Source organism: Pempheris klunzingeri, chromosome 3, assembly GCF_042242105.1.
Source record: "Pempheris klunzingeri isolate RE-2024b chromosome 3, fPemKlu1.hap1, whole genome shotgun sequence".
Taxonomy (NCBI): Eukaryota; Metazoa; Chordata; class Actinopteri; order Acropomatiformes; family Pempheridae; genus Pempheris; species Pempheris klunzingeri.
The window spans coordinates 6,332,045-6,352,439 of record NC_092014.1 but is presented as its reverse complement, the minus strand read 5'-3'; the positions used below and the strand labels follow the sequence as shown (position 1 = coordinate 6,352,439).

At 39.3% G+C, this 20,395-nt stretch overlaps 1 protein-coding gene across 1 annotated transcript; it reads right to left on the bottom strand.

The window, feature by feature from the left end:
- Nucleotides 1–1,082: 1,082 nt before the first annotated feature.
- On the bottom strand, nt 1,083–19,822 carry LOC139198565 (proto-oncogene vav-like). The gene is made up of 29 exons (XM_070827451.1): nt 19,720–19,822; nt 19,220–19,315; nt 19,005–19,121; nt 16,269–16,385; nt 13,321–13,379; nt 12,011–12,076; nt 11,112–11,220; nt 9,942–10,037; nt 9,734–9,802; nt 9,537–9,640; nt 9,323–9,422; nt 8,515–8,610; nt 8,347–8,415; nt 8,183–8,269; nt 8,002–8,087; nt 7,787–7,922; nt 7,579–7,688; nt 6,275–6,376; nt 6,092–6,186; nt 5,969–5,991; nt 5,819–5,855; nt 5,492–5,628; nt 4,237–4,302; nt 3,937–3,968; nt 2,622–2,732; nt 1,954–2,041; nt 1,655–1,784; nt 1,411–1,562; nt 1,083–1,315 (listed from the first exon to the last, which is right to left on the bottom strand). Exons 2-29 carry the CDS (start codon nt 19,304–19,306, stop codon nt 1,262–1,264), a joined length of 2,535 nt encoding a protein of 844 aa, XP_070683552.1. The 5' UTR covers nt 19,307–19,315; nt 19,720–19,822; the 3' UTR covers nt 1,083–1,261.
- Nucleotides 19,823–20,395: the final 573 nt, after the last annotated feature.

The following is a 20,395-nucleotide window of genomic DNA, read 5'->3' as shown; positions in this document are numbered from 1 at the left end:
TTGGGGAAGATTGTCAGTGTGCAAAAACACTATTTTACTGTCATAGATGACAGAAATAACATCCAAATATACACTTAATGTGCAAAAGTATGAGGGCAACCCAACAACATGCAACTGTTTCAACTGTTTCCTTTTGGTCTCAGTGGTGGAAAGTAATTGAGTGTATTTACTTACTTACTAAATTATGTGTGAATTACTTAAAGATACTTCTGCCCTGCTACATTTCAGACCCACACTCACGTATTTGACAGCTGCAAGTATGTTTTCTTTTAACAGGCTAAGATTATTTATGCTAAAGATTTAATGAGTTAATCAAACAAACGTAAACTACACAGCAATATATTAAGTTCTTACAGAAGCTCCACTTTAACCAGCTACAACACTGAAATTATACATACATGTCAATGCATCAATAACAATAGAATATATAGATCAGTTTAACAGTGTTAAAGGTTACTCTGATTTAAATGGCATTTTTAATGCAGAACATCTCTTTGTAACCGCGTACTTTTCCACTGTGCTACTGAATATTTGCACTGTTTTTTTCATGGTTGGTACGGGACCCCTTTGCTCCAGTGAAGCCAGATCCACAGCACACAGTGATACTTCAGACAATAAATGTGCTCCCAGCTTTGTGGCAACAGTCTGGCGAAGGCCCTCTCCTGTTTAAACATCACACTGCACCAGTCTAAGCTAAGCATTACAGTGCCATCATCCACAAAATGAGATCCATAAAGAAATGCTTCTCATCTCGCCATCTGTGAGCCTGGGTTCGCCCTACGTCTGCAACAACTTCACTGATGGCGTTGTGGCTGAATGGGAGCGAATATCTGCAGCCAGGATCCAAAATGTTGTGGAAAGTCTGAAACCAGAGGAGTGGGGGTTGTTGTGGCAACAGATTAATGCCTGTGGTTTTGAAATTAGATGTTTAACAATCACATATGAGCGTAAAGTTTGAGTATGCAGTGTTGTTTAATACATTTTTCTTATGTTACTCATTGTTTTTATTTTATTTATGTACAGTCCTTTGAGACAACTTTTGATACTTTGACTTAAGTATAAACCAGACGTTCATCAGGACATTTGAACAAAAGGTTTATTCACACATCACTCGACAGTCATTAGATCACCAGTAACAGCACCTCACACACACACTCACAGCCGCACTCATGCATATGGGTTAATGCAATCAATAGAAACCAGGTATCACATAGATCCATACACATACAGTCTGCGTCTACACATCTGCTCTGCAGCCACGTCAGCAGTAGTCGGAGTAGTCTTCATCCACATAGTTGGCTGGGAAGAGCCCCACCTGGAAACACAGGAGCCGAGCAGATAAGACAAGTCGCCTAAAAACCTGTAAATGTTTTTTTTTTTTTAATGTGTGGATGTTTGCTAATTCCTCACCCGGCCGTACACCTCTCCTTTCCACCAACCACTGTGGCCTTTCTTGGAGAGGATCTTGATGGTGTCTCCTTCCAGCAGTGACAGCTCTGAGCGGTCCCTGGCTGAGAAGTTATATCTGGCCCTCGCTACGCCAAAACTCCTCATGCTGCCTCCTGTTGGACAACGCCAGCGTTTCAACATGGCTTTAAAGAGTAGTTGGAAATTGTGTGACTTGTGTTTGTGAGGTGACAGAGGTGTACTGTACCTGGTGTGGTGTTCGGTGTGTTGTTGAGCGAGCTGCTTTGCTCCGGTTGTTTGAAAGGCGTACACAAAGTGGTGTCCACGTCCTTGAAGTACTCCTTTAAAGAGTTCTTCTGGTAAAACTGAACCAACTCCTAATGCAAGAAGAAGAAGGAGGAGGAGGAGAGCGTGAGAAACATGTGAGACAAATGTCGGATCCTGTTTGAGAGGAGGAAATGAGGTTACTCAACGCAAATCCACAACGTCAAGGGTAGCGTCAGTGTATTTCTTCTGCTCTGTGTCATCCTGTTGTGTAACACTTACTATTAAACCCTTGAAGGCTTTCTTCTCATTGATGCGGTACAGGCCTTCAGTGGAAGTGATCTTAATGTGCCTGATGTCCATGTTGAACCTGGAGGAGCAGAAAGAGGTTTATGGATAAAAGAGAGATGACAGTAAAGCTAGTTAAAGGAAACGCTCGGAGTCAAACAAAACCCAGAGGCAGAATGGTGAACTTAGCCTCATTTACCTTGATAGCTGAATGGAAAACAGACTTTTCCTTCTTCTGCCTGATGACTACAGAGAGTTATAGAAAATGCACTAATGCTTTGTTGAAGAAAGTGTATTTGAATGCTTTTGAGAGGAGGTGAAATCTGAGCTCATAGATTATTCAGTTATAAAAATAGCTTTAGCTAATGGATTTTCTGTCAACCAATCGCTCATTGTTACATAAAACTATTGTTTCAACAGCTTTTCAGTTACTGTGTTTCAACATGTAGCTGTAGGACCTGATTTAATCTGAGATGGTCATTGAGACGCTGTTGAAACTGTTGCTGTTGTCACTTTGTAACCTAATTTGGTCCAGTTTTAATTTAACCATTTCATCTATTGACCTGTAAATCACTAAATCAGTGAAGGGGTCATCTTCAATGAACAGACAATGAAAGAAACTAGATAAAACTCTCCCAAACTTCAGCTGTGCGAAGCCTTACTTGATGCTGATTGCAAACTCTCCTCCTTCTTTCTGCCGCACCAGGAAGGTTCCATCAGACCGGGACATCAACAGGTTTTTGGCGGCAGTTCGGTCCATGTTCCCTGCAAACCTTCAAGCAAAGTGAGAATCAGAACCCTTTTCTTTGCTTAAAGCGACACTATGTAACTCTTAAAAGAAGAACTAATACTAATAATCTTTAACTTTATGACTTTATGACTCGCTTTAGTTAGTGTTACAGTAACAACAGTTTTAGCATTAAACATTATCCTGGATCTGTCGTTTGAAGAGGCTGTTTGAATAAGGGTTACAAAGTTTTTAAAAAAGTTGCAGCAACACTTTACTTTTTAAACAATTAATGAGTGTCTTATGACACACTATGGTGTTGTTGTATGCAGGTAGAAGGATGGTTTTAAGTGATAACTAATGTACAGTACAACATTGTCATTCATTATACCTTTATACATTTGAGCTGCAACGATTAATCGCTTATGTGATTAGTTGACTAACTATTTAATTAATCAAGTATTTTGCTTCACTCTATTTATAGTAAATTGAATATCTTTGGGTTGTGGTCAAAACAAGACATTTGAAGGCGTCAATGATCAGCAAGTTTTTACCAGTTTAGTTTGTGGCATTTTATGGACCGAACAACTAATCTGAACAACTAAAAGAATGATTGGCAGATTATTAAAACTAAGTTCAGACTAATTATAGACCAGCCTGAACTGAATGCACGGCTACAGGAGTTATAGTTGTCGTCAAACACATTAATCTAAACTTATATCTACTTAGAAATAAATTCCACTGTCCTATATTAAATGTTATATAACATCCAGTGTTAATATTAGTTAATATTAATATTAGCGTTTATACTAAATGTTACTTTGAGTTGAGTTACTTTATGTTTTTGGTTTCATTCCTTAATGTCATATTTTATATCACCATTGGGTGGCGCCAACGCATGTGATTTCCTACACATAGTGACTCAAGACAACACCAAGATGTTTCTGGTTGTATTCATGGTGTTTGCAGCACTTAAAGTCTTCAGAGAGCAATGACTATATGATGACTAATACCCTAAAGGTTATTTGATACATGGAAAACAATAGTGTGAGACGCTAGATCCCATCAGTGTCATAATGATACAGTTTGATCCATAAGCTGCTTTAAAAAGCACATTTCAGTGTCTAGTTCTCTTTGTGTGGCGATCATTGGTATTTTCTGTATCAGTTCTGTGATGTTCCTTGGCCCCTGCTGCAGTACAGGAGGACAAAAAACCTTTGAGGTTTAACCTAAGTCACACTGAAACTCACCAGTGGAAGTTAGACAGGTCAGGGGTCGGCCTCTGGGAAAGGGTGAGATCATACAGACGTTAGATGTTAAACTAAAGACCTGCGGCCATGGTGTTAACTGTTCTTCACTTCCTAACATTGATAATGTTGGTTTCAGTACAGCAAATGGTAGCCAGCTTATGAAAGCTCACACATAACACTGGACTTGACACATTTGCCTTGTGAAAATGCATTTTTTTCCTCCACATTTTATGTCATTTTCAGTTCTGTGGAGGGTGTCTGTTGTTTAGGAGCTCATGCTGGCTGGTGGATCGTACTCACAGAGACGTAGGGCTGAACTTTTTGGCAGGGGAACCATCCCATTTGACCAACAGTCAGGTTCCTTCCCTGAGTGACACAAACAAAAACAAATCACATGGTCGGACTGGGTGGGCAGAGCAGTCATTGCAACATGTAAATGAATCATGAAATCAACACGGATAACTTATAAAGAAACTGCACCCTAAGGGGAATTACTCATATTCAGCTGATGTTGATCTGAGGCAATTCACACTAAATTTGTATGAAGGATAACTGGAGAAGCCCTGCAAAGCTTGAAACCACTGAAGCGATTGATTTATGCATAAAAAAGAGATATGTGAACTCTTATAAAACGATGTACAACACCCCTTCTATTTTGTGTCACGATTTGAAGCTATCATTAAAATAGTTTGTTTGAAAGTAAGAGCTCGGTTAAATATTGTGAATCCACCGAGCTCTAGCTCGGCAGTATGACAGATTAAAGCACATTTTAGATTTTAGATGAATAGAAATGCCTTTACAACCCTCTATTTGTGTTCATTCATTTTGACACAATTTAAACTTGACTGAGATTTTTTATCATCACAGTGAAGAATAAAGAAAAATAACTTTCCTTTGTGTGAGTTACTTTTATGTAGTAGCACAGTTAATGTTAATGAATGCAGGAACTGTACTCGTGGGGGAAGATTTGACATTTGAGACTTGAACAGGAACCTATTAAAATTCATCATCTTTTTTTTCAGTGTCCATGTTTGCTTGCTTGCTTTTGTGAATTGAACTTTGTGAGTGAAGTAATGTAGCACTTGATTGCAATGAGTAACCAAAAAAGACGTTGATCTAAACTGCACTATCATGCAACAACTGACTACCGAGGTAGATTTCATCTGATGGGCCTTTTTTCACAGCAGATGTTTTGATTGGTCCATGTAGGAACCAACAATAAAAATGGCTCTATTATATTCAATTGTACCTAGTGAGTGACAGTCGTGACAATACCCGAACCTTCAAAATATCTAAAAGGAAGGAAGCCCATGTGTTTCACTTATTTTCCAAATCAAAACCTTTTAAATCACATAGTGGAGGTATAAGTGTTGGGCACGAGAGAGGAAGTGGAAGAGAATGAGATGCAGGGAGGAAAATGACAAAAGACACTGAAAAAGCATTTCACACCTACACATAAACCACAGGAAACAAGGTTTGAAGACATGAGAAAATAATGTGTGACCCCCGCAGCTTTCAGAATACAGACGTGCGTGCGTTTGGTTGTTAATGTTACCTCCCACCACGGCAGGTCCAGATCGGCCCGGGTCAGCTCGATGATGTCACCTTTGGACAGGTGAAGCGGTTGGCCGAAGCCCACAGGGGGCGGTGGCAAGCCGTAATACTCCTGACAGACCTCCATCTTAGGAAACCCTGAGGAACACAAGCGAGGAGGAGAAAGAGATGTTGTCATTTGAGGAAAAAAACATCTGGCAGTCAATACAAATATTTGAATTACTCTTGAATATTTAGGAGGTTGCTTTAGGGAATAAACATGAGCACAACACTGAGAGGTTCTAATGTGCCGTCTGAGATTTTTCAAAATAAAACATGGATTTCTTACCAATGCTGGAATTTCCAGAGGATCTCTGTGTTTTATTCTGGAGCGACAAAAGACAAAAGAACTGGAGCAATCGTATCTAAAAGTGAATCTACTTGCACAAGTTAAATAATAAAAAAAAGATTTTAAAAAATGAAATGAAAGTAGTCTTACCTTCTTCATAGTACCAGCATGATCTATAATTTGAAGAACAATCAATGTAAAAAATGATAATGATGCTAATTCTTTACACTAGTAACAAGTAGTATTTAAACACACGCATACACATATACAGACCTGAGTTTCGTCCGCAGACAGGAACTCTGCCCAAACACTCTTTATGTGCAGCCATTTTACAGCGAGTGCAGCGGTAACCTTGGAAAAATATCCCTCTGCAGGTGACAGATGGAGAGACTCAGTTTCTTTTAAAACTTGGAGCTAAGAAAGTGACTGAGACAAACAGCCAGTGAGACAAAGGACCTTAGGAGCATCGAGCAGGCCTTGCAGGAGGTGGTTTCCTCGAAGCAGTGCATCTGGAAGTCGTGGTTGTTGGCTGTGGAGTTCTCTGGACACATATTCGATCTGCAACCGTGAAGTACAACTGTTTTTACCATTCTGGGACGAGAAGCATTCAGAGCTGGTTTCTAGTGGCAAGTAGTTTCTCTTTGGTGAAAGGGAAGAAAATGTGGTTACCCTCTGCCAAGAGAGCATCTGTTTGCAGCTCCTGAAGCATGCAACAGCAGCAGTAATACAAATGCAAAATATAAACTTAACGACAAGAGGCTACAGCTTAACTTTTCAAAGTCAGTGACTGTTAATGGCAACCTAAACTTTTTTTGATAGTTTATTCTTATTTTGAAATAAATGAAGATGGAACAAATGAGGGCTGGGACTTTACAGAATAACCACTGAAAGGTAAAAGCAAATATGACAACAGAGTAGGCACAGTGGATTGATTTTTCCAAATATGAAGCCATGTTTCTTCTGAAATTGCTATGATAGCTTCTTTTTCCCAGCAATGTCTAATATAATCTTCTGTATTCCTATTCAGTTAAGTAAAGCTTTTGTAGAGTTTGCCAACAATACTCTTAGTACTTTTTGAATCATAGGCATTAATAAACACAGCAACCTAAACTCATTCAGCTCGGCCCCTCTTCTGATGTTTTACACTTCAAATCAATTCATCTTAAGATAAGATGCAGAACATTTTAGCAAACTTATACTTATTTACACATTCAGCGGGAATGGAGCAACATTATCTTTCAGTTATCGAAAGGCAAATGTAAGTCCACGTGTAACGTGAGGAAATGTCAGGCTGCTAAATGATCCTTTGAGTGTCGCTCTAACTGTCTGCTGTTTGGTGCTGGGCTGTAGCGTACAGTGAGTTTCTACACCTGAAAACGACGCCGTGAGAGCAGTGAGAGTGAACTAAAAATGCCCAGAAAAACTACACATTTGCAGTAATCACCATAAAGCTCAGAAGGGAGAGGAAATTGCTGAGTCTAGAAAGAATTATCTTTGAGTTTGTCACTATGAGCAACTGCTTTCACGTTTCATTCATCCATTATTTTTGTAAGAATATTGATTGCGGCCACTTTAAAGAGTCCCAAAACTGTCCAACTTTCATCAGATGCTGCATTATTAGGGAAGCTATATAAAGGCCAATAATTTATCAGTGAGCGTGCAGACAGACCCACTAAACTCTCAAGTTTGGCAAGAATTCAGTGTGTGTATTTCCATGTGTGTATGTGGATATGTGTGTGTGTGTTTGTGTGATAACTCACAGAGCCATCTCAAACTGCTCCAGCCATTTCTTCTTCAGTTCTCTGGTTTTGAAGAATAAATCGTACCCACACTTCCCATAGCAGTCCAGCAGAAGGAACAAGTAGGACCACTGTTCACACACACAAACACACACTGATAGCTTTCTGGATGCCTAATATATGTGCTGTCTGGTATAATTGGTGCTACAGAGCAGTACAGTAGAGACACCTTCTTGTTTTCCTTTTCTCCTGCTGTTTCATCTCGTATCTGGTAGTGCTGTAGTTCAATGATCTCCTTCAGCTCAAAGGTCTCGCCACTCTTCTTCTTACACACAAACATGGCCTTATCGAAGAGGAATGCATGCCTGACGAGCAGCCACAACAAAGGGTCAGACACATGGCGTTTACACATGAAAAATACACAGAGACATGACCAACACACACCTGTCCTGTTTAGACTTTTTCTCCGAGCTGCAGATCTTCAGCTCGCCATCGATCTTGGGGCGACCATAGAGAGCTAGAGACTGTGTCTAAAGAGCAGAGCAGAGTGAGGATGACCGGTGAAGAAAAACAAAATAACAGCCAATAAGAAACAGAAAAATAAAAGTGAAAAATGTGACTTCACCATGTTTTCTATGGACAACTGGAAGGTGGTGATCTGTCTGATGATCTCATTGTCCCGCTTCACCTCGTTCACACACTGCGCCAAGTCCTGGAGTGACACAAGTCAACCAGTGAATAAATATCTAAGTATCATACATTACTAGTGATAAACACATACACACTTACTCTCATGGCATCAAGAGCTGTGCGGAGGTTCTCCTTATCTGTGGGGTCAGTGGTGTGCTTCACCAGCTCCTGCAGGCCAAACACACAAATTATAGACTATAAAAATTAACAAGCATGGGTGTAATGCAGTCACACACACACAGAACACACACACCTGTATACACATACCTGTAACAGCAGGTGATATTTGAGGACCCTCTGCAAAGGGACCATGAGTAAATCTCTGAGAGAAAAACGCCGACTATTTGCTCTGTTTGAACACTCCTGAGGAAGACAGAGAAGGAAATAAACATCTGCACTAAACTATAGATGTGTTAAGAGGACGTTGTGTGGCAGAGTCAGCCCTACCACCACTGGCCAAATGCAGTACTGAAACAAGTACTGAACTTCCTTTAGCCTAGGAAATATTTCCCATGTAGACCATCATTTAAAAGTTACACATGTGAAACAGCTGACAGGACAGGTCAAACAGCACACAAGGTCAGCTTATACTCTGTGTTGTTAAATCTTAAACTATAAAGTTTTAGTATTTGTCAAACTCACATGAGGAATAGAAATCTTTTGTGTATGATTTCGTCTCAGAATCTGGATCAGAATCAATTTTATTGGCCAAGTATGTGTAAACATACAAGTCCCTCTTCCTGGTTTGTTTTCCAAGTTGTTCAGTCTATAGACGTATATACATAGGCGATACATTGACCATTGGATTGTACATCAATGACGCCACCATAAGGGAACGGAAAAGACAGTGGAAGAAATCAACAGTTTTTTTGTTTTTTTTCAAAAAAGCTACTGTTGACATCAGTGATTCCACCTTTAATTCAGGCTGACTTGGCACAAATATGAACCTTAAACTATCCAAAACGGCTTAATTCCTTCATAAACAAATGCTGCTCATTATGTGCACATTATCATACATCTCTGAAAAATAACTGTTACTGCAGTAACCGCAGGTGTATTAGTGTGTTTTCCTCACCTCCAATTTCATTTTGATATCCTCCCTCATATTCGACAGCTTGTCTAGATGTTTTGTCGCCGTTTCCACCTGACTGCAGTAATGGCCATACAGTAAGAGCCTGAGGGGAGTAAGAATATTAGAACATATTACAACATACAATACATGCATTTACAGTATTATGGTAAAACAGAAAAACTGTTTTGTGTGTGTGTGTGTGTGTGTGTGTGTGTACCTCTCCTTGTAGCTCAGAAACACCTGGTACAGGTTCTTGGCTCCATAATTTAAGATGGAACTCCGCACCTCCGCCGACAAATTACGATGTGTGTTGGCCAAATCCTGCAAATACACATACACAACATGTAAACATGGCTGATACATGAAGGTACGCCTGTACACGTGACCAGGTGTGCAGATAATCTCTTCCTGTACCTCTATGTTGATGAAGATACTCTCCATGTCTTCAGCCTGGAGAAACTTTTCAAGAGGTTTCATAAAGTGCTGCACAGACAACAGAGCACGGTTATTAATCTCTCTTTAGATGTGCTTATGAATGTCTGCTTGCATGCTTGTATGTGTATAATTTATATGTATGTGAATGCATGGATCTCCTTTCAAGACACTGAAAATGTGGGCACACCTGTAATATAGACTCCAGTGTATCGGTATACTTCTCTTCTGTCTGTCTGATCTCCTGCAGGCAGCACTCGCGTTTGTCGACACCAGTCTTCTGCTGCTGCAAAAACACACACACAAAATGTCTAATGAGACATGAAGTGATGTTTCCTTGATGTTTTTTCATCTCCATTTTACATATAGCTATGAAAGACAATTTGCAGCACTGATATTAGTTTTAACTTGTGCCTTGGGGCTGAACACATCCCTCCACTTTAGTGGTAGTTATATGTCTTTCCTTGATGCCCTTTTGCGTAGCAATTTCATTTGTTTTTGGGAGAAATTTGTTCCACTTGTCTCCAACAGACCACGGCAGAAACACTAGTCCAATTAATGCAGAAATATTCGACAAAAAATGATACAATTAACAGAATGAAATTCTACAACAAGGCTTTTCAGTTTCAGGTGCATTTCCTAGGGGTGTTTTCCCTTGAGGGCCTGTTCATTTCTGACTCTGGCTCTCCGGAGGCTTAATTTACACCAGCTATTGTAGTGTCTCGCAGGGAGATTGCTCCTTTATGAATTATGTAGCTGGGTGACATTTACACACAATGTCTATCTTGAATGGGGCTGCAATCTGGAGTCATTCGTTAGTGTGGCTCCTGTCTGCAAATACAAATTGCAGAAGTATTTGCACAACTCTGGTTGGTTTAGGTCAGTGGTTACCAGCCTGGGGGTCATGACACCTACATGGGGTCATGAAATAAATGGAGATTGCAAAATGATTAACAGGACAGGAGAGCACAAAGGCATATCTCTGCAACACAAAATTATGTTTATTGACTATATTGACTGTCTTTAAATGTTTGTGTTTTCCTTGCAAATAGAACAATTTCATCAAAAAACATTAAAATGCAACAAAGAGATAAAGTCAGTCTTTGGTCGAACTGGTCACAACTGGTAGACATATTCAACCAGTGACAAGTAAAAATTGCTTCATTTTAAAGGGTCACAAGCTAAAACTGTAGGGAATCACTGATTTAGATGATCAGACAGAGGCTGGACCCTGGACCGTCTGACCTGCAGACCTTCTGTACCATCGTCAAAGACAGACCTGCAAAGCCTCCAGCTTGACAAGAGGCAGCGAAAACCTTCCTTTATGGCTGAGGTATAATGCCGTGTGGGGTCCACTCACAGTTTCCGGCTGTTCATCCGTCCTCATCAAGTCTTCATAGATCTCATCTCCTTCGTTCTCCTCGTCCTCCACGAAGTCGTATAAGTCATCATCGTCATCCACTGTGTCACTGATACCCATGATATGAACAGACGACATTGTCACATCACTACATTTGTCTTGTTTTCTTTACGTTCACTGTACAGAGCATAATTTTCTCACTCCACGGAGGTCAGAGGTCACATTCAGCTACAGAACAACACCTGGGTAGGCGGTGGGGATTCAGGGGGCTGCTTAAGGATACTGGAGCAGGATGGACATGGAGCTTTGAATCATTGTAATTATTCTGTCCTCTTTTTCGCAGGTTTTGGGTAAATAGATTAATAATTAGTCAAGACTGGGTGTAAAAATCTAATTATAATCGTAATGACTGATTTTTTGCCTCAGCATTTTGTCTTATCAGCATGGCAAACCTGCTCAGATTGGAAATGCTGAAGTAGATATATTTACCAAACACAAGTACAAATGGTTTGGGGGCGTCAGGGTAAACTACTAGTATTAGTTTTGTTTAATAACCGCTTTCTTGCTCACTTAAAGGAATTTACTTTGTATTTATTTCTTTTGGATTTGTTTGTATTTCTTGTATCTGGCATGGGCTCTATGAATCCATTGTGTCTGATCTGCTGATTTGTGTTGCTGTTACTCTCCAGCACAAGTTATGAACAAACATTGGAAGTGGACTCTGCTGTGTGTATTAGGATGAATCATTGGCCTAACTGTGCACAGTAGCACATCAAAAGGAGATATTTTATTGACCTGTGCTCCAACTTGTCTTATAACACAGTACAATTTAAAAATGTATCATAAAAAAAGGAAGCTTTTTCAAACTACCTCTCTTATTATCCAAAAAAAAGTCTTACTCTATCTGGTCAGACAGGCCGCTGTAGATCTCATCATCAGGAGTGCATCCACCCAAAGGAAAAGGCCTGGAGGTCGGGAAAAGAAAGAAATGCGCAGGGAGAATAACAATAACATGAATATTGTTATTGGTCTTATAGACGAATCTGTGCTGTAGGGGGAAGTAGACAGGTTGCCATTACTGTGGCGGCACCAGTGTTCACACTGTTTAACATGACTGACGACTGTGATCAACCCGAACACCTCTGCATCCGCTGTCAGTGTAAATGATTTGTAACTCAGCCGCTGCATTCGTCTGTATCACTTCTTTTACATCCAAACACTGACAGGAATGGTGAATTTGAATTTACTTGAACCCTGCCCCCAACCTATTTATCATTTATAAGCAGTGTATGAACATGTAATAATGGTTTATAACACACTATAATGTAGTTGTAAGTGGATATGTTTATTAATGTATTTGTCAACAACCATAACTCTTGTTGTGGGCACCCATAAGTGGAGGATGTTGTATAAACAGATAATGAATGACAATATAGCTTTGGTGGGATGCAACTAAGCACAAATACTCAAGTACTATATTGTTGAGGTATTTTACTTTATGTAATGTTGTTTTATGTCACTGTATACTTCTGCTCCACTACAATTTGAAGGCTTGTACTTTTCACTCCTCTGCATTTATTTTGACAGCTTCTGTTACTTTGCAGAGTCAGATAATTAATGCAAAGCACATAATTAACTAATACATTTTGATGTATTTTAATGGTTAAGCCACCCAGCAGTATATAAAGTCATTAAAATGGCTGCTGCCCTTACCAGCCATGACATTAGTGATGTTTTCACATTAATGCATCAATAATTACAATCCAGTCACATAATATATATACTTCTGAAATGGGCCATTCTGCATAATGACTACATTTTCTCTAAGTACTTCAAATATAGTTGACTATACTTTTGTACATTTACTAAGTTAAAGTTTGGAATGCAGGACTTTTACTTCTAACAGAGTAATTCTTGAAGTATTGCTACTTTTACTTGAGTAAAATATCTGAGCACTTCTTCTACCACTGCAATATAGTAAAAAACATTTGTAATAATATAGAATATGTATTGATAGGAGAAGTTACAACTGTTGACAAATAATATACATTAATAAACACTTAAAATGGCCATGTATCTGTGTACAACTACATTATAGTGTGTTATTAAGCATTTATACACTGATATTAAATGCTAAACAGGGGCATAAAGACAGAGTTACCAAACTGCTTCAACACTTATCATGTAATAGAGGAAGGAAAATACTTACTGGAGTCCTTTTTGTAAAGCAATGGATGAACGAGAGAGGGTGGACAAAGTGTCTATCACCTGTTACACACAGACACACATACACACACATACAATATCATATTAGTATATCCTGCATAAAGAGACACACACACAAAAGCAGTGATGGCTGTTTCACACTTTAAACAGTGACACTGAATAATTCTCCTATGAGCTGGTTTCACTCTTATTCCTGCACTGTTCAACTGTTGACTAACCTGAAACCTGCAGTCTCATGATGAGTGATCAGATAACCAATTTCATGAGAGATGTGATCAGAAACAAATTCAAAGACAGCCGTCACGCAGTCAATGATTGTTCTGTCTGATTTAGCCACATGTGTCAGTGAGCTCCAGTGCTTCCTCCTATCGCGGTTTGGTTTTATGTGTTATGTGTAACTATGATATAAACAAGGCAATTATGTATTTTTTGGCAAACAACACTATTTTCCTTCTCCAAAATCACTTTTTACTTCTGCTGTAGTTTCTTTAGTTGCCTTGAGTTGCTTTCCAGAGTTCTGCACTCATGTTTTTCTTTCAGAGAGAGGAATAAAAGCGTTGGCCTGTCATGACACTTCTGCTGGTATAAAATATATATGTATACTGTCCAAATAAAGAATTCACTTCTCAGTCAGTACTGAACTTTTTTGTTTGACGCCTACTTTCATTCAAGACACCAAAAAAAGGAGGAAAGACGTAAGTAGAAGTGAAAGTCTGAGTTCAGAGTAAAAAAAATTGGAACAGACTGATTTACGGTCCGACTGCCACCTAATAACCAGAATATTCTTCAATAAGACTTTCAAGAAGTAGTTTGACATTTTTGGAAACCTGCTTAATCAGTTAGATGAGAAGATCGATACAATTCTCATGTTTGTCTGTCAAATGTGAAGCCAATTAGCTTAGCTTAGCATTAAGACTGTTAACAGGGGGAAGCAGCTAGCCTGGGTCTGTCCAAAGATAATAAAATCCACCTGTCTGCACCTTTAATGGTCACTAATTAACACATTTTACCTTGTTTGTGTAAAAATGCCAATTCAACATTATAGGAGGATTATGTACCAGAGAAATTCCTGGCACATAACCCCCTGAAAAATAGTGATACATTATTTTTACATTATTTTTGTGCAAATTAAACAAACAAGAAATAACGGGTTAAGTTTTGAGCATTAGAGGTGCTGGAGAGTGGATTTTGTTATCTTTGGACAGAGCCAGGCTAGCTGGTATACTGTTCCAAGTCTTTATGCTAAGCTAGCTGGCTGCTAGTTGAAGCTTCATATTCAACATACAGACATGAGAGTGATATTGATCATCTCGTCTTAATCAAAGCAATAGAGTGAATAAACTTAAGTATAAAGATCTTGATATTAAGCTTTACCTCTGTCTCATGAAAGCAGAAGGGAGGACAACACTGATGCAGCTTCATTAATTAAGTACAGTGAGGTGAAACTTTTAGTTTCTGTGGTGAAAACTTGAATTATCAAAACATGCATTATCATTACTCAGTCAGCTTTAAATCATTAATGGTGGAAATCCTTTGAAAATACACAAGCACTGAACTGAGGCTATTGTGTATTGTGTTGGCAAATATTACACTTTCTTCCCTATTACATTTATTAGACAGCTAACGTTAGTTGTTACTTTGCTGATTTTACATAATACATTTTCATATACCATAAGTTTATAAAATACAACGCATTCTTAATGATTAAACCATCTTTTCTTTCCCATTAACCCTTAAAACAAAGCCATGTCTACTGGGGGTGTGTTGTTAGCAATTCAACTTAGGAGAAATTTCCCCTCTAAACTACTCATATAGTTTCATGCAAATTGGTCAAGGTCATAAGAGGTAAAACAATCCAATAATTAACAATAAAAGCAAAGATGACAAATCAAGAATCAAGAAAATAAAAACACATTTATGGAGCAGAATTGTGTTCTTGATCATTAATGGGGTCATCTCAAGATCCACTACAATTATCTTTAGAGGGGGCCCGACCTCTGGGTTTGGAAGCACTGGATTATACCACTCAACTGTATGTAAAGTACTTCAAACTAACTCCACCTTGACCAGCTACAACAGTAAAAAGCTATTTACGCATCAGTATAAACAATCAAATATAGCAACATACTGTATATATTTTTCTATTTTTCTTAATTACTACCATTACTCTTTGTACTTAAAGTACACTTTGCTGATTATGCTTCTGTATTTTCAGTAGAAGTAGAATTTTAGATGCAGGACTCTTACCTGTAAAGGGGTGCTTTCAGCGTGGGATTACTACTTTTACATAAGTAAAGGCTCTGAATACTTTTTGCACCACTGTAAATCATACTGTACATTTTACACCACACGTGTGTATTTTATTGTACTGGATGACTGACTAGAAGCAGTAAAGTGAAACGAGAAGTTCAGTGACCGTAACATACTGTAAGCTAAGTCAAAAGAGCAAACACTGCAAAAAAGACCCCACAGTCAGGCTGAAGTCCACCTCCTGTTGACTGTGTAAAGCACACTGTGTTGCCCTGTGTAAGAAATGTACCATATAAATAAAGCTTGACTTGACTTTGACTCATTTCATTCTTTAAGACTCTGCTACCTCTAACTTTGTGCATACATATCAAAGAAGTGCGCATTTCGAATCAACTCACTTGGTTCAAAGTGCTGCGGCTGCACTGCACAGAAAGCGAAAGCGAACTGTGAAATACTGAATTTATTCGTTCACTTAGCCGCTTCAATCACAAAATCACTAAACTACTTCCTGTTCGGGCTGTGTGGGTGTTTGCAAGCTGCAGTCAGGAGTCAGGCCTCTGTTCACACCGCTGACTTCTACCATAATGACTCCAGTATGAGTGCACAGTGTGTTTCTCTCATGCAGACTGCACTGTATTAGACAGATAAACAGCGAGATACATTGATGTGGTGGGATAATACCTTTGCAAAGTCTCGAACATCAAACAGGTCAAAGGCCTCAAACAGTTCACTCTTTTTGAGATAAAATCTCTCCTGACAAACTCCCAAAAAGGTCCGGATATTCTTCAGGCACAGGAACTAAAGACAAATAGAAACACAAACATTACTTTATGTATGCAGCATTTACCAAGTGCAATATTCATAATCAATTAAAAGTTCAAGTAATTCATCAAACACCAAAACTCCCACATCGGTTCTTTGAGGCTGTCCTTACCACTTAAACAACATTGTCATCATGCTCATTTTGGCATGCTGATGTTTATGTTTACCAGATTTAGTATTTACCGTGTTCTTCATTCTAATAATTTCTGTGTTGGATACATTGTGGATACATTTTATGGACATAAAATGTTTGACCTGATGAATGCTGAGGGAAAGTTAGTGATCGCAGTTCATCTTGATTGGGACATGAACGTGTGAATCAGAGTTCATGGAAATCAAACCAATAATTGTTGAGACATTTCACTAAAAACCAAACGTATCAACATCGTGGTGGTGTAGAGGACAAGTTAGTGGATCACCAAAGTCAGTAAGATTCATCCTCGTAAAATTTAATGTCGACATATCTATTAGTTGTTCAAATATTTCAGTCTGGACCAACAGACCAACATTGCCATCCCTAGAGCCTGAAACTGAAGGCATGCAACAACAATAAACCAATAAACCTTAAAAAACCTTGACAACCACAAATTAAACTAAACATTTAACAGGCAAAAGGCATTATAAGCAAATAAAAGATGAACATAACAAACAACATGTAAAGCAGGCACATATACCAGTGTTACACATCGCATTAAACATGCAGATTTCAAACAGACTTGATAGATACTGTTGAACTTTATAATATCAACATACTGTTGAATATCATGATGCCTAATGAGCAGAGTCTTTAACTTTGTAGCATTAAGTGATAAAGATACGACAAACAGATGCATTCATTTGAGACGACACCAAAGTGTATGTAAATGCTGTTCAGCCACACGGACCGCATGCACAGCAATGTTCAGCAATGAGCCAAGAAATGTTTGATGGTACATGAAGCAAATCAGCATTATAACAAAAATAAAAATACAAAAGCAACCACAGAGAGCTCAGTGCACAGTACGACTGACATGGTGGTCGGACATGAGCTGTTTACATAACTTCCTGAAGCAGCTGCTCTTGCTTGCTCTTTTTATGTCTCTGTCTGCTCAGCAGTAGGGAATGCGGAACTCTAATTTGAGAAAAGGGGAAACATTGACTTCTAGCTGATACTGGTGCACGTATCGCATCTCTCTGCCGGGAGTCATTATGAACACGCAGGCATACATATATAAGTCCCTGCAGCAGTAAAACTTATTGCAAGAGCGCAGAGGAGATCCTCGAATTGTGAAATGACATCAGGTGTGTGTGTGTGTGTGTGTGTGTGTGTGTGTGTGTGTGTGTGTGTGTGTGTGTGTGTGTACACGTCAGACTGGACTGCCAGTTTTCTGTTAATCATCGGATGTTACTTAACCACCCTTGACCTCATAGGATTTCCCAGAGTTTCACATGCACGTGTCAAAGCACATTAACCTATGCACACACACACACAGACACAGACACAGACACGTTTAGGACATCACTGTGAGTCCTGAGAGATATGATTCAAGGACTTCCCTTGTGGCGTTTAGGCCAACCATGTGACAATCTGTCTCTTTTTGGTCACACTCTCTCGTTCTCCGTCTTTCTTATGTCTTCATATTCTACTTACGCCCTCCCTCTAACAGATTTTGATGAAATTTGGTGAAAAGAAAAAAAAGCCCATGACCCACGGAATGAGACATTTGTTTTGAGTATGAATCTGGATCCAGGTGGACCCAGATAGTTTCAGAAAATATTTCTTAAGGGACTAGAGTTTTGGGAAATGTGCTTTTTCACCTTCTTGCTGAGGGTGAATGTGCTGGAGCCAACAACCAAAAAAAGAAAAAAAACAGCCCACGAGCACCTCTAACACTCACTGATTAAAACTTTACATCTTTACATCTGTAAATACAATGTAAAACAATTTGCTGTTTTACAAGGCCTATGTGTTGAGCTATTTTTTTGCTGAGAGAAGCTGCCAGGCAACCAGCAGAGACGACAGAGTTACTGGCCATGGCAGAGAAAACATACGGATACAACTGTATGACTCTATAACAATTGCCGGCTTATTATTTTCCAAAATTCCCCATCTTTATGCCGATGTAGGTATACGCTGTCGTTTCTGTTCATTGTTACGTCCTGAAAATATCTGCCAGTTTTGTGAGTTATTATGTATATTTTTATTGCAGCAAATTGCCTGACTGTCATTTTTTAGAGTACTGTCACTAATCCCTACAAAATTCCATAATTAAGTTGATTGATAAGTTTGTCAAAATTGAAAACAAAATGACAAAATCTCATCACACAAGCGTAATTTTTTGGATTTTTCCGGCTCAATTAATGAGCTGAATGAGTTTTTTTGCCGGCTCGCAAAATCTGTAGGCCCGCTCTGAGTGCTTTCTAGTTGTTTTTCTTTGTCTGCTCTTCTTCATCATCATCATCACAATCCCCTCGGCTGTCTACACTCAGTCCCCAATGTGGACAGATATAGATCACAGTATTTCCCTATCAGACATCCTCGGGGCTTCAGTGTTACCTTCTGGTCACTATGGAAATTGACTATGGAAATGGAGCAGGAAAAGGTGTGTGTGTTACCTGGGACATCTGTGGGCGCAGGTTGATCTCTCTCAGGTTGACGGCCTGAGGCAGCAGATTGTTGAGCAACTGGCAGAGCAGCACGCCATCTCTCAGAGCCTGAGCCAGGTCACACACCTGGAACATCACACACAGAATATTAGACTAAGGACCCCAGACAGGACGTACGTTCATGTGTTGGTGTGAGAGATTTTTTTGTGAGACAGCTGATTCACCTGTGCGCCCTCCCATGTGACCCGGTGGTTATCAGGAAGAACTCGACAGTCAATCAACCACATCGCACACTGCCGCCACAACTCCATCTTTGTTTTCTGAACGAGAGATAGATAAATTTTTGAGGTAATTTGTGGAGGTCACACTGAGGAACTGAAATGTTTTCACTGTCTGAATTCTCACATGTAAAAACCTCCTACTGCATGACACCATTTGCTCCTGCATCACATAAATAAAGTAGTGCAGAATCTTACTTTGTCACAGTTTAACTTAAATGGAAATTATTGAAGTTTATTTTGACCAATCTGAGACCAAATCAGCACTAAATCTGTTGGCCCCCAGTGAACACTGAGCAGCGAGTCTCACTCCGTCCTTTCACAGTAAAATACTGAAGAGGCCTGCTTGAAACCCAGTAAAATAACAAAAAAAGCTCCGGCTCCACTAGAGAACACATTCTTTAACTGCATATCAGAGTAGAATGAGTATTACAGTGAGCTCTCACCTTCAGTTTCTCCTTATTGTTCTGTGTCTTCGTTCTCGATGTGCACCTCCCTGTTCTCCTTTCATTATCTCATTGTCAGAGTTCAGTGCTCTCACTCTGCCTTTCTTCCGTGGTGGGTGTTCTGCAGAGTTGCAGTGTGTTGAAGGCTTTTAACTTCACCCCGCAACTTCCTTTTTCCTCTGACGCACCCTCACAGTTGCCTTCACATTCACAGATGCACACACACACACACACACACACACACACACACACACACACACACGTTCATACAGTAGACACAAAGCTGCTGCTGCTGCTATGAGTGGTACAAGTTGATAGAAAGTGGATCGCATATGTATGAGTATCAGATAGGATAGGCGTGTGTGTCTGTGCGTGTGGTACAGAACACAAGTTTATCGAAAAATAGATGTGCTGCAAGGTCAACCACAACATTATTTAGACACCTCCCAAGCAAACTCTTATGTGGCCAAATCGTCTTATTTGAGGGAGGTAGATTGTGCATACTGTGTGTTATTTAAGTTTGTGAAAGTAAATTGCAAAGATGATGTAAATTTAGAGGCATCAAGTTGAACATTAAACCTGTAACAGTGTTTAAGGGGAAAATACTTAAGTTAAATCCTATGTTTATATAATGTTGAACAGCTCATGTTTAATTTGTGAAATCTGCTCTGAAGCT